Source organism: Rhipicephalus microplus, chromosome X (genome assembly GCF_043290135.1).
Source record: "Rhipicephalus microplus isolate Deutch F79 chromosome X, USDA_Rmic, whole genome shotgun sequence".
In the NCBI taxonomy this organism is placed as follows: Eukaryota; Metazoa; Arthropoda; class Arachnida; order Ixodida; family Ixodidae; genus Rhipicephalus; species Rhipicephalus microplus.
This window is the reverse complement of record NC_134710.1, coordinates 509081663-509097157: the sequence shown is the minus strand read 5'-3', so window position 1 is coordinate 509097157 and position 15495 is coordinate 509081663. Positions and strand designations below refer to the sequence as shown.

Sequence of the window (15495 nt, the reverse complement as noted above, 5' to 3'; positions counted from 1 at the left end):
TTAAGTAATCCAGCAAAGAACACGATACTTCAGAAGTTACAATCATCAAAGTTCACACATCATCAACTGTATCACATCATCAATTGTATGACTGTCTCTTGCATTCAGAGCCGCAGGTACACCTGCTCTGGTTTCGGAATTCTAGCCTTTCATCACTGATGCACAGTGCCGGAAAAAAAACAGCAAAGCTGTAGCACCAACTATATTCAGAAAACAGTCATGAGCATTGAAAACAACCACTTTCGACTGCAAGAAATATGAACCATACTCGCAACCATGAAGACCAACGCTCACTGTAGGCTTCTAACACATTGCATGATCTTTGAAGTGCAACAGCTGCATAAATATGCACATCCAGAACTCAGCCGACTCTCTAAACAATGCGGTAATATATGAATGGTGATGCACATGACGCGAGACGACGACATGACCAGGAAATCCAACAAGGCCCTGCAAAAGCACGTGAACCATCTAGACTCCAGACCATTTTCTGTGCAGAAGATTCTGGGACCTTGGGTGTGTGCTTCGATAGCACAGAAAGCGACTAAAGTGCTACTGCAGTACCTGAACTCAACAAATCTGAGCGACTGCCTGTAGACAGCGTGTGCTTCCCCAATTCTATCTCTCTTCTCCCCTTTATCTCTTCCCCAGTGCAACCAGACGTGCGTATGGTTAATCTCCTTGCCTTTCCTTCCATTTCTTCTCTCTTTACCATCTAAGAATGCTCCACTTAAAGGGCCCCGAAACCACTTCCAATAATTTTTTTATCATTTTAAGTAAATGCCTGCATCACAATCAACCATAGCAAACGTGGCAGCGCTATTGGTGTCTGGTCATGCCATTCGCAAAAAGAACCAGTTTATTTGCTCACAGGTACGCTCACTTGCCGCTCTTCCTCCTCGGCCAGGAGCAGCCTAGCTAGGCTAAGAGCAAGACGAGCAAGGGTCTTTTTTGGATAACCAAACAAGTGCTACTTTGCTACTACAGCACCATTGAAAAAATTCTCAAAGCTATCGGTTCTTGGTTAACTCATGCACAACTGCAACTTAGATAACAAAAGTTTGACTTACGGGTGGATCAGGGGCCTTTTGAATTATATTTGTGCATCACCAACAAAGTGACGAAGTAAAAAAATGTTTTTTGCAGAAGACATTTGTGGAAGACATGGCTATACAAGTGCCTGTGCCTGTGAGCTCACCTGCTCAGTGTGCGTGGCCTGCTCTGCTGCAGAGTTTTGGAACCTATATCTTGGATGTGATTGTCGCCGCTCCAGAAAGTTGACCTTATTGAGGAGCTTCTCAAGGCGCTGCTGCAGTGCCATCTGAACCACTTCTTTCTGCACAAAAAAGAAATCCCATCTGTTGCCACAGCCTGGCTCACTAGCAAGCAGTTAACCCCATATTCTTTTCTGCGTGGCTATAAAAAATGTATGCTCTTCAATAAATCTCAGAAAAAAATCTTGTTTTGGAAAACATTTGGTCCCTGTAAAGGTGCACTCACAGTGTCAGCGTGTGGGTAAGCATCGTTTCTGTGTTGCATCTATAATGGCCACACATGCTGCTCTCTTTGGTGCATGTCAACTACTTCCCGCCTGCACACCACTTTAAACAGCTGAATGCAACCAGGCTTTTACTTTTGCAGCCACTTGCACCATGCATTATGGTTAGTCAGTGTGACAAGCATGAATATTTTGAAACTATGAATGTCAAAGCATGCACAAATCCACTGGTTAAACTGGCTGCACCAGTGTCTAGGACTCACATACGCTGCTTTTTCACTAAAGTAACATAGAATGTACAACAGTGCACTATAAACGTGCGTTAAATCCAACTATTGTCTTTCGATGCATAACGAGAACAAGTTTAACACTTCCAAAGTTTTTTTTTGTGTGTGTATGTTCCATGGCGATTTTCCATCCCGCAGTCTTTGCTGAGTGTACACGTTTTTAAACCTCCGCTTGAAAGTTTGCAACGCAATGCCTATGCATGTGCATTGGGTGGCGGCGCCACCCTCTGGGACTTACAAGAAGTGTTAAAAATAATTGTACTGACATCTTGCAGAGTAGCTCTGACTTACTGGACGTGCTCTACGCCATCTACAGACGCCGACAACATCTCTCGCAAGTGTACCCCGTCCTCGGACTCCAGTGACCGTGCTTCCATCTTTCCTGTCTCTCCTATCCCCTCAGTTTGTTGTTGCTTCTTCTTCCTCTTTTCTACACCTTTACTCCTAACTTTTATATCCCTCCTCCCCCCCATCCCTTGTGAGCCCTGTGGCGGTGTCGCTCACTGAAGCAGACAATATCGGGGCTCACTTTTCTCTTCCTTTCTCTTTCTTAAGAATCACTCCGCGACACGTCGCGCGAACGCCCTGTTTCATCGCTCGTCGCTGTCGCGTGCATTTTCGCGCTTATGTGGTTTGGCCCAAAGACTACATAGGTGCACGTGACCCTGCCCGATTCACGTATGCGCAACAAGAAATAACGCAATGTTTATTACGCATGTGCATATAAAAAAGTGCTGCAAGGCAATAATAAACACTTTCCGTTTCATTACACAACAATATATCTTATTTTTAAATTGCATACCGCTCGCTACGCGGTTTTCTTGGTGCGAGTAGACGGCCTCATGCCAGCAACAGTGGAATTCGCTCGCCGAAGCCGTCGCGTGAATGAGGTTTGCCTGCGCTAGCGACTGATCGCGCGAAGCCGATCTACGTCGCGTCGCTTGTCGCTGTCGCGTGCATTTTCGCGCTTATGAGGTTTGGCCTTAAATCACGGATTGGAGGCTTGCGTGTGAACTTTGAATCTCGCTTTGCTGGCATCTTGCCTCGCTGCCGCACCGCTCGTCTCCGAAAAGCACTCAATTTTTCACGCTGTTGCTGACACCGATAAAAGACCCTCAAGCATCGTAGTTGTCTCGCCGGCATGTGCTTCGCGAACTTCACTGGCACTGATCACATTAGCGTCTACTTAGATCACATTAGCTAGAAACGCGACCTTTCCAACAAGACCAAAATGACACTGGTGAAGCGCATAGCTCGCGTGCCTTCAGCGGTTGAAGTATGGCTAGTTTACACTTCAATACAAAGGTCCGCTTGCACGAAGTTGCTCTCTTTATGAGTTATAACTTGAAAGATAAGTGGAATTTCAAAGCCAAACTTTGCTGCTAGGTGTGTAAGGGCATCGGGAACGCAAAAATGATGAGAGATAAAATGCAATTTTAGGGCCGATTTTCTACATCTAAGTGTCACATCCCTCTTAATATTTAGCACAAAGGGACACAAAGACGACAACAGAGGATGCAACACTTACAATAACTTTAAACAAAATGGTTTATTGCAACTTAAGCAGGAATGTATGTGATATATACCGTATTTACTCGCATAATCGGCGCACTCGCATAATAGGCGCACCCCTAGTTTGGTCGCGGAAAATTCGATTTTTTTTTAATTGCGCGCATAATAGGCGCACCCCGAACTTGGCCGTGATCAGAAACGATTCTACCCCCCAGTGGTACAGTTGGAACACGGTCCCCGTACCCTGAAGAAAAAAATAAGGCAAATCGACGAGCAAATAAAAAAAATCGAAGTGCAACGACCTAACCAACGTGTTTGTCGAAAAAAAACTTGAAAAAAAAAAAAGCGTCCATAAGCGAAAAAAAAAAAACGGCTGTTCCATCAATTACTGATACCCCCTAAATCGCCGCGTGGCAGGCGATCTCCGACGAAGTCGTCAGGAAAAGCTTCAAGAAGACGGGTGTCTCGAACGCACTGGATGCGAGTGAGGATGACATGTTGTGGGGTGCGGACGATTCGGACACCGAAAACGAATCCTTGCTCGGCGAGGATGAATGTGTGATCTCCGACTTGGACTCCAAATAGGGAAAAGGAGGAACGGCTACGACTTTTGTGTAAATAAATTTTACGTGTGTGTGTGCAGTTGACGGCTCTCGCTTGTTCATTAAAAGGTACGTAGGTATGTTTGTTATATGCTGAAATAATTGGTAAACGATAAAGTCGCCTTTTACTTGACAAGTGTGCAGATTTAAAGCGCAAGGACCGAGTTGAAAAAATTTTCGAAAATTTTACCCCGCGTAATTGGCGCACCCCTAACTTCGAGCCGGATTTTCTGAAAAAAAAGTGCGCCTATTATGCGAGTAAATACGGTATATATATATCTAGCAGCTCACATTCTGCAGACAGATATTTGCACTTCAGTTGCAATAAACCCTTTCGTTAATGTCCTCCCTTATCGTCCTTGTGTTATTTCCCATTAACTATCACTCCATATCTCACCAACAAAGCCAAATTTCTCCCCTTTAGCACAAAAAAACAGGGCGCAAGAAGGTAGAAAAAAATTTATGTCAAAGAATCATAAGTTTTTTTGACAATAACTTTGTGCTCACCGACAACATGGTCAAATCATCATAAGGCTAACACATCACTTGTAGCATTTTAATTCTAAACTAGTAAAAAGAGGAGTCGAAATACCATGCAGGGGTCATGCCCGCATATAACAAATGCAAGTTTCAGGTTGCAAGCCACACAAGTTTAGGAGGCTGGCTGTCATGCCCCAATGTCAGTCGCAGAAGGTGTGCTCAAGCAGGTATCTTGGGTGAAGATGGTTCCTCAACAAGCATGGGAGTTGCTGAAACAGGTATGCCTGGATGAAGATGTTTCCTCAACATGGAAGTTGCTTAAACAGGTACACCTGGGTGAAAATGTTTCCTCACCAAAAATAGAAGTTGTGTTACAGATACGCCTGGCTGGGTGAAGATGTTTCAGCAAGTGTGGAAGTTGCTTAAAGAGGTACACCTGGGTGAAGATTTCCTCAACAAGAGTTGACGTTGCTGGAACAGCTATGCCTGGGTGAAGATGTTTCCTCAACAACAGCCAAAGTTGCTTAAACAGGTACACCTGGATGAAGATGTTTGCTCAACAAAGTAGAAGTTGGTGATGCTTATTTTTGTGACGGCTACACAGAACTGCTGTCAGTTTCCATGACCTGGCCAGATTTTTCAGAAATTCCCTGAATTTTCCAGAAGGGTTCGAATTCCCTGACTTTTCCAGGTTTTCTAGGTTGGTAGACACCGTGCAAGTATGCCTGGGTGAAGATATTTTTTCAATAACAGCAGAAGTTGCTTAAACAGGTACACCTAAGTGAAGATGTTTGCTCAACATGGAAGTTGCTTGAACAGGTATGCCTAGGTGAAGATGTTTCCACAAAAATAGTGGAAGTTGCTTAGACAGGTAAGCCTGGGTGAACTTCCTTTCTCAACAAGAGAGGTATTTGCTTAAACAGGTATGCCTGGGTGAAGAAGTTTCTTCAACAATAGCTGAAGTTGCTTAAACAGGTACACTTAGGTAAAGATGTTTGCTCAACAAGAGCAGAAGTTGCATTACAGGTATGCCTGAGTGAAGATGTTTCCTCAATAAGAGTGGAAGTTGCTTAAACAGGTATGCCTGGGTTAAGATCTTTCCTTAACAAGAGTGGAAGTAGCTTAAACAGCTATGCCTGGGTGAAGATTTTTTGTGTCTAACAATTTGATATTTCTAAATTCCCTGACTTTTCCAGGTTTTCCATGATGATTGAAAACAAATTCTATGACCGCCACGTCTGCTTGGAAAACTTTGCACTGGAAACAAACCCTCGAGTGGTAAAAAAAAAAATCAGGCACCCCTTATAAAATCAGTATAAATGTTTATCAGATGCACTTAAAGTGTGCGGTAAATGTGAACAAATATATATATCTGGCCAAAATAAAACTACCAAGCCAGACAGTGAGCAAGTCAGCTGTTTCATGTTTGGAAGAACCATGAAGCAAGCACACCAGTAAAAAGTAACCACAGATGAAAGTTTGAAGGAGCCTGCGATAGTCCGACATCGCAGTCAAAGCTGCTAGGAAACATAGAAGTGGTGCCATCTCGCAGCATCCATGCAATATGAGGACACAAGAGCCTGGCCGGTTTTTCCGCTGGAGTTCTTCCAATGTAGTTTACTATAATGGCTGTAGCCCATGCCGCTTAGGATGTGGATTGGATTGAATTTAATTAGATCAACCTGAACTGCTGTATTTACTGACTTAACTATTTAGGATGTGGATTAGATTAGATTTGAATCGACCTTGATTGCTGCATTTACTATTGATTGGCATCCCCACCCCATTTGCACACTCCTAAAACATACTTCTCAGCAAAAAGAATGAACAACAACTACTCGTGTATTCTGTGTACCTCGCCTTGACAACGACTAACGACAACATTGCAAGAACAGAGCCGTACTGCAATATTTTCTTTCTTTCTTTTTCTGATGAGCACATGCATGTTTGTATTTTATGTCTCTGAGCTCTGACACTTCAAGTGCAACAGAAGTCCTCGGACGGCTGCAACGAAAGCTAGTTTTTACAGCATTTAAAGTGCCGACGTTTGGATATGTGGTGGCAAGAAGGAATCTGTCAAGGCGCAACAGCTACGTTGATTTTACAGATGAATCACGGATTCCAGCACGTTATCTTGATTTACATACTCTTCTGTGGATGTCATGCTAAAAATTATTGCAGATTTATTTACATATTATTATGAAATGGAAATAAGAAATTTAGCTGAAATTGCAGAAGTGCTATCTTTGAAACATGAGCCACCAGCAATAAGTGCATAGCTGAGGACGTTTGCTGTTGTATCACCAATAATAATAATAATAATAATAATAATAATAATAATAATAATAATAATAATAATAATAATAATAATAATAATAATAATAATAATAATAATAAAAGACATCAGTAGCCCGGCAAGGTTCAGCTGATGGCAGTTCTAGCCTAGACAAACCAGACGACCTTCAAGCAGAGCCAAAATTGTGGCCTAGACACATACATAAATTTACCGATGTGAGTAATGTTTCGGTTCAAAAGTCATATATGCCATGTGTTATGTAGAAGCAACACACATGAAAATATGCATGTACCAATGTGGAAGCAAAGAATGCTTTATCCAATGTGAAGGTCACGTTGCCGAGTAGAGATTTCCTTATAGACGTCATAGACTGCCACAATTGTGACAACCAGTATATAGGTGAAACTGATGATTTCAAGAAAGACTTAACACAAATATGGCACCACAAAACAATGTGTGACCTTGACTGCCCTCGCTGAACATGCAGAATCTACACACCACGAAATAGACTGATCAAACGGGTGTGTTCTGGACAAAGAAAAAAGCCACATCTTCCCACAGAGGAAAATTGAGTAAATGCGTCACAGAGTAATGAGGGTATCGCGTGAATGTTGCATAATTAGGTATGGTCTGGGAATGCTTAATTATTGTTTCATTTTTATTAGTACTCGTATTTATTGAAAGAAGGAAAAGCGATGCCTTCAACGAGTGGTGAAACACTGATATTGGATTGTGCTCCACTGCTGGTTGAAGGTACTGTTGCTTCCATCACATCTATCAAGTTAAGAAAAGTGTCACGTCAAGCGAAAGTAGAGTAAAGACGCCTTTGACTGAATTACGAACTCCCGATCCAGTGCCTACATATACAGGGTGACCAGTGAACAGTTGTGCAGTGCGAGCAGCCGGTTTTTACTTGCAGACGCTGCTTGTGTCGTCCTTGCGAGGCAAGAGAGGGGGAGAGCACCAGTTGGCACGAGGCGCGAGCATGCAGCACGAGACGCAAGACACAAGCATGCGCAGTAGGGATGTAGACACCACCGCAAACGCCCGATTTGTGAGTAGGTGTGACTATTGGTGTCATCGATTGGCAGATTCGGAGTGGCCAACGAACTCTGGGCTGGAGCACTCCACTCAGGCGGAGGGCAACAGAAGGGAATCTACCAATGGAACACAGGCATTCCCTCTGGAGCAAATGACAGGGTCAGAATGGAGCATGATGCGCGCGTCTCTCTTCTTGCATGAGTGGGCATGCTGGCACAGCGACGCTACGCTTGCTAAACGCGAGCTTCGACGCGACATGCAACTGACACGACCAGTGTCCATTGGCGTGCCAAAAGCTGGCACTGTTTGAAGGCACGGGGCGCTTGCGACTTCTGGTCGACTTTACCGATTTCCGAGGAGCAGAAAAGTTGCTCTGTGAAGTGAATCTCGCGATGGAGCTGCTCCAAATGTGCCAATGAAACATATATGGAGCACTCTCAATCTGCCAATGGAATAGACTTGCTCCGAATGGAGCAAAAGAAAGTATCACCTGAAGTGCCCTGAATCTGCGTATGGATGACACCATATAAAATTATCCACATTTAAAAGAAGCTTGCATCATGCCTGCACCTGGAATCCAGATACAAACAACTGCACATGCGCTGAACAGGAGTGATGGGACAATTTATTCTCGCTCTTTACATCATGTATTTAGGAGTGCTTTTAAGTATGCTGTGCCTTTCTTATGGCTTTTATTGTAAACAAGGCTCTCTCCCATATACCGCCGAAACACCAGTAAACTTTGTGTTCCATGGGTAGGTGTATCCTTTTGCATTTACACTAAGAAGCAACAGTTACGAACTGTCTTTTTTTAAAGACAATAGTCTTTCTTGGGGACCTTCGACGAAAAAAATTTTGGACTGTCTGTCTGTACATTTGTCTATTTGTCTCATCTTAACGATGCCTCAAACGGCACAGAAACGACCAACCCCATCCACAGTGCCCACGAATAATGCTCAAGATTTAACGTTAATAGTTGTGCGATTGTCAATTAAAAAGCAATTATTGCGCATATCTGAGGCTCCATAACAACACGTCAATGTTTTGTATGTCTGGTTTTATACTAGAAGAGGCACACACTCAGGACTGTAGCGTTTATCGCGCTGCACTGACACAACGCGAGGCTCAAAAAGGTAAGTGTTTCCAACGCTTTGCTATGACGTACTGTTGGTGGCACCTGCCCGTCGCTTTGCGTTCTACACCTTATCACCTCCAAGACTAGCACGCAGCTTTCTCCGCGGGCACGCACGCCTTCGTTTTCAAAGATAACTGTCTGATGGCACTCGTGTCTAACGTGCCTCGATGCGCTCGTTCGCTTCCGCTACATGCTCGAGGCAATCTAATGCAGCACCTTCAGAATACTATTCACCGGTTCTCTTGCGCAGAACATCAAATAAACATTTTCTTCACTCTCTCCAGATGCAAGACTATCGTCTTTTGATGACCTTTGGAGTGTAAAATGCCGATTCGGGCCAATTGTTTTTTTTTTTTTTTCACACCTCTTCTAGCAGCTCACTCTTGAAGTTGGAAGAGAGAATTTTTAAGCTTTGATCAATGGTGATGCTTATTTTAGTGACAGCGACACAGAACTGCAGTCAGTTTCCATGATCTGGCCAGGTTTTTCAGAAATTCCCTGACTTTTCCAGGTTGGTGACACCGCGCAGGTATGCCTGGGTGAAGATGTTTTTTCAATAACAGCAGAAGTTGCTTAAACAGGTACACCTAAGTGAAGATGTTTTCTTAACATGGAAGTTGCTTGAACAGGTATGCCTGGGTGAAGATGTTTCCTCAACAAGAGTAGAAGTTGCTTAAACAGGTATGCTTGGGTGAAAATGTTTCCCCAAAAACAGTGGAAGTTGCTTAGACAGGTAAGCCTGGGTGAAGATGTTTTCTCAATAAGAGTGATAGTTGCTAAAACAGATACGCCTGGATGAAGATGTTTCCTCAAAAACAGTGAAAGTTGCTTAAACAGGTACACCTGGGTGAAGATGTTTCCTCAACAAAAGTAGAAGTTACATTACAGGTACGCCTGGGTGAATATGTTTCCTCAACAAAAGTGGAAGCTGATTAAACAGGTATGCCTGGGTGAAGTTTTTTCAACAAGAGTGGAAGTTGCTTGAACAGGTACACCTGGGTGAAGATGTTTCTTCAATGATAGCCGAAGTTGCTTATACAGGTACACCTGAGTTAATATTACTCAGGTGTACAATTACTCTCCAGCATTACAATTACTCTCCAGTATTACAATTAGTATTACAATTACTCTCCAGCAGGACCTACTAAAGCTGGACGAGTGGTGTCGCAAATGGCTCATGGTATTAAATACTAATAAAACTGCACTTATTTCATTTCACAGACGCCAAAACTTACCCACCACTAACTATAATATTAATGGCTCCATAGTTTCTTCCCTAAGTTCCATTAAATATCTCGGTGTTAACATTTCACAGAATCTAAACTGGTCTTTTCACGTAAGTAAAATAGTTAACAATGCTAACAGAGCTCTCGGTTACCTTCGTCGTAACTTGCATCTTGCCCCTCCATCAGTCAAATTACTAGCCTACAAAACACTAATTCGCCCAAAACTAGAGTACGCATCCGCCATTTGGGACCCATTCCAAGTTAACCTAAGTAAGTCCATCGAACTAATTCAAAACCGAGCAGTTAGATTCATCTACTCAGATTACTCGTATCATACCAGTGTTACCACCCTTAAAAGAATAGCAGATCTACCTAACCTTGACCTACGCCGTAAGGTTTCCAGACTATCCTTGTATCACAAAATGTATCATACGTTTCATTACAACTGTCCCATTCAATCAGCTCATCGTACTTCAGCCCGCACAAGCCACCACAAGGCCGTGTACCCACCTCCTGCATGTACCACAGCCCACCATCACTCCTTCTTCGCTCAAGCAGCCAGGGACTGGAACGATCTTCCCCCAAGTGTCATCCATCATAGCAACACGGATAGATTTAAAAATGCCATAGAATCATTGTTTTATTAACCCTATATTGTTTGCCCACACCCTCATGTAAAGCCCCCTGTTGGGTGGCCTTTGAGGTATATTAAATAAATAAATAAATAAATATGCTTCCTTTACATGGAAGTTTTTTAAGCAAGTACACCTGGGTGAAGATGTTTACTCAACAAGAGTAGAAGTTGCGTTACATGTATGCCTGGTAAAGATATTTCCTAAATAAAAGTGGAAGTTGCATAAACAGGTACTCCTGGGTGAAGATTTTTTCTCAACAAGAGTAGAAGTTGTTTGAACAGGTACACCAGAGTGCAGATGTTTCCTCAACATGGAAGTTGCTTGAACAAGTGCACTTGGGTAAAGATGTTTCCTGAACAAGTGTAGAAGTTGCTTAAACAGGTACACCAAGGTGAAGATGTTTCCTTAACAAAAGTAGAAGTTGATGTACTCCCTTTAACACAATAATTAATGGTAGTGCAGACTAAGGACATGAATAAAGCTAAGCCCATACAAGACACCACAGTGATATTATCAATTATCATGCTACCATACCAACAAGCCTAAGTCGCCACCCTCACCGACTTCCTTTAACACGTTTGCCCACTTGTGGTTGCCACTCGTGTCCCAACGGCAGATGAGGTGGGCAAATCGTGAGGCATTGCTTCTGCTGCTCGACACCTCCGAGTCAGAAAACGCCAGTTCTTGTATGAACAATTAATAAGATAATGGCAACGACACTGAAACTGCTGCATAAGAGCAAGAATTCGACAGTATTCGACAATGGAACAGAAAAATGACACATAAAACAGGTGTTCAAGGTAACTCAAACACTTCTACTTTCTCCCTGTTCCCATGCTTGCTCCAGCAGCATGGATTGTGTTCCAATGACAGATTTGGAGTTGTTGCTTTATGCCAAAGCCGAGAGCTTGGTTGTGGAGTTCAATGGCAGCTCCAAATCTGCCATTTGATTTCAACACAAATGTAGAAAACGACACACTAACACATACGTCGACTGCAGTACTAGCACTGAAAACTGAATTCTATTAAATTGTGGAAAGAGTTACATAGGGCCACTGAATAAATGACAGGCTTTGCAAAAGTGAACAAGACACTGCCAGATGGACTCCTGCACTGCAAAAAATGCAAACACTGACCCTGCTTTCAACCACTTCAGTGTCAGCAAATATGTGATTCGCCAGCACCCTCAAAGTGATGAAACTTATATCAATGTCATCGCTTGCATCTTTAAAAAAAGTGCATTTTTTAAATAACTTTTTTGCTTAGCATTAGCAGAAATACATGGAACTTTTTTCTTGAGCTGATGTCTCTCCATTAGATCGGCACTTGACTGCCGAATTGTAATTTGATTCTGTAAATGTCCACACATCATATAAGGAGTTACAAGTTCAACTCAGATTTTGATGAGCGAGCAACATCTCAAAAGCATGTGGGGCGAAAATATGCTGACTGGATCAAAAAAGACTTTTATTCCTCCATGTTTCCACTTGATGCCCCTTCATGTACTGATGTTTGTACATTTGTGAACTACAAGATGTTTATTGCAATGCGTAATTTTTGAACAAGTCATATAGGTTATTATTTTTTTCACAGTCAAACCCCTTTGTGGGAGACACTAATGTAACAGACATGTGGGTTAGGAGAAATCAGTGTGCCTACAGTAAAATAGAGGTTAATAAGAAGATGCATACAGGGTAATCTTTTATATGAGACACCTCATATAAAAGAGAAATATTGCTGCCCAGTGCAAGTGACTCTTACAAAGGGGTTCGACTGTATCTTGCTGTTAGTGATAAATAAACCACATGTATGCGACCACATAAACAATTTTTCTGTCACTCTACGGTCACTGCTAAAAAATCACAATATTTTTCTTTAATGAATTCGCCTGAAGAATTCAAATCAGCAATAAAAAATCTACCATGGCATCGACCCTCGTCATCTCGGGCAGAAATGGGTGCGAGGAAAATGTAGAAGATGAAAGGTTAGATAGATCAGCAGTCCATTTATTGTGCTTTTAAGACAGGAATGTCTGTACTGAAGTTTGAAATGAATGACTTTTCATCTCTAATATGTTCACCATGTATGATCAGTAGCTCAAAAAGTGCTGGTGCACTACTGTTTGTGTTCTTGTTATTTGCAGCGACAGTGAAATGTGTAGGGGGAGTCGGAAAGATTGGAACACAATTCTTTTTTAAGGTTTGCTGAACTTGAATGCAGAACGATATTTGATTGCTAATAATTCAAGTTTTAACAAGCTGCAGAAATTCTGAGATGTGCAGGCTACTACGGCTCTAGGTGCCGCTGTGAAAAATAGTTTGCAAAATAGCTGAAATCTGTCCCATTCCACACGCCTCTGCGGGTGCAGTGGGATATCACTTGGTAGGAGTAAGACAAATGAAGCACAAATGTCCAAGTGTCCCCAGCAACCATTATAGACCGATAGTTCAGCATCAAACATTAAAAGGAATTGCACTAACTTTGCTTTGATAGCTTTTGAGACTGGCAGCTGCATCACAATGTCCATAACTGGTGAAGCCCCCACATCCTTCTTAGCAGGAAGGTAGAACTGAGAGCTCTTTTCTTTGTTTTGCAGGAACTGCACACTGATGCTGTCATGTTATTATTGCTCTTGACTGTAGCCCATGCAATGAACACAATTTTTTTTTAACTAGAACTGACAAGAAAAGCATTGCCTTTTGTCACTCGATTATATATTCATAAGGCCAATTGATTTCACAAATGTCATGCAAGTGATTGCCAAACCTAACAAATTGCTGTCAGACTCGTCGAAGGCAAGTGTGCCTTGTTCCCTTGAAGAACAGCAATTCTTTTTTAAGACTCGTGTGCTAACCTGTTTGAATTCTTCTTCGATAGTATGCTTCTCTAGCGTACAAGTAAGAACATTTGTTGTACCTTTTTCTTTTTCCTGATGTGTAACGCAGTGTGACATTAGAATAAAGATGAATGAGAGAGTGTACCATTCCACTCTCAACTCAGCAGTCCCACTCTTCCCAAGCTAAGTTTCCCAAAATAAACAAAGTTCAACAGCTGAAATTCAATTGTAACGCATAAACCTTTTTTTTTTCCCGATGTGTAACGCCGTGTGACAGTAGGATAGAGATGAGTGGGCATGTTCAGAAAACTCTGCAGATCGGTAATGGTCTCATGAGAACATTTTACACAGCAAAACGGAGCCTTTATACCGCAGCATGCAGCTTGGGAATAAATTTTCGAAGTCTACTGAAATCATTTCCTTTTCTCTCCTTTTTATCATGACGTAATTACACAGTAGACAGAGACCTCTCTAGAAAACTAACTAAAGGTTGGGTGCTGCTACATTTTTTCAGCATGGTCACAAAACATTGCTGATCGGTTATCGAGGCTCCTGAGAACATGCAAACCAAACTTCATACCACAGCACCTGGCCTGAAACTTATGATAAATTCTCAAAGTCAGCTGAAAAACGCTTCCCTTTCTCTTCCTTTTATTCTGACTTCATTGCACAGTGCGCAGACATCTCTCGACCAGTAACTCAGTCGCTGAAGAAAGGCCCCTAATGGCTCTCGAGCAGTGACCCAAGCAGCCTTCAATACCCTTCTCCCTTCAGCTGCCAAATCTTAAAAAGGCCCTGTGCTGCTGCTGTCGGTGCCCAAACATTTGCATTTGTACCCCAATACCGAGTTCACTGTAACCTTGTACACAGCTTCAAGCAATGTCTCATGTCTGCTATGCTAGTGATGAAGTACTACTTCAAAATGAAGGCCGTGTAACTTGTTCTCAGTGTATGCACCAGTATCATTTTGAAAAATGTGCGGGAATAGCAGAAAAGTCTTTTAAAAGAAAGCCCGAAGCTGTGAAGAAAGCGAGGCGCTGCCAAAACTGCCGGAGCTCTGTATAAAGTGATAGCTATGGTGATGAAACCAAAATAGAAACTGATATAAGAACAATTCTGGCATCTATCAATCAGAAGCTAGAAAGCCTGCCACCTCTTGTGGCTCGGGTGGAAACAATGGAGCAGTCTGTCGAGCACATGTCTGCCAGTTTATTCATTCATTCATTCATTCAACAATTAGTAAGCATGAACATGAAATCAATTACCTGTCACAACGCCGCCAATGTGTTGTCCTGAATGGTACTAAGTCGGAATTTCTAGAGGTCACTTCGGGCGTCCCCCAGGGATCTGTATTGGGGCCTCTGCTATTCACAATTTTTATAAATGACATTAACAAAGATATAAGCTCAAGTATACGGCTCTTTGCTGATGATTGCGTAGTCTACAGAAAAATTCAGAAAGAACATGATGTCCTTGAATTGCAGGCTGATCTTGCACGTATTCATCAATGGTGCCTTAAGTGGCAAATGAAGTTAAACACAAATAAGTGCGTTCATGTGTGTTTTACAAAGAAGAAAAAAATATTTGATGCAAATTTTTGTCTAGGAGGAAATAAATTAGATAAAAAATACTCGTACAAATATTTGGGTGTATTGCTGTCGCATGATTGTTCCTGGAATGCACATGTGGATTATGTGGTTTCCAAAGCCGCGATAGCGTTGAATTATATTCAAAGGAATTTGAGATGTGCAGATCCTAACCTTAGAAGCACGGCCTACCTCACTTGTATTCGTCCAATCTTGGAGTATGCCTGTACTCTTTGGGACCCAACACAAACAGGTTTGATAAATAAATTAGAAAAAATACAAAACAGAGCAGCCAGGTTTGTTTTGGGTCGGTACGGACAAAAGCAGAGTTGTACCGAAATGAAAAAGGAGTTAAACTGGG

The 15495-nt window shown here is 42.3% G+C and overlaps 1 protein-coding gene across 11 annotated transcripts in view; it reads right to left on the bottom strand.

Moving 5' to 3' along the window:
• The window catches only part of LOC119160723 (valine--tRNA ligase, mitochondrial), a 622168-nt gene that overhangs the window by 24788 nt on the left and 581885 nt on the right, over positions 1-15495 (bottom strand). For all 11 annotated transcript variants that reach the window (XM_075881124.1, XM_075881123.1, XM_075881132.1 and 8 more), the window contains one exon: positions 1199-1336. In XM_075881124.1, coding sequence (XP_075737239.1) covers positions 1199-1336 — 138 coding nt within the window. The remainder of the gene's footprint in view (positions 1-1198; positions 1337-15495) is intronic.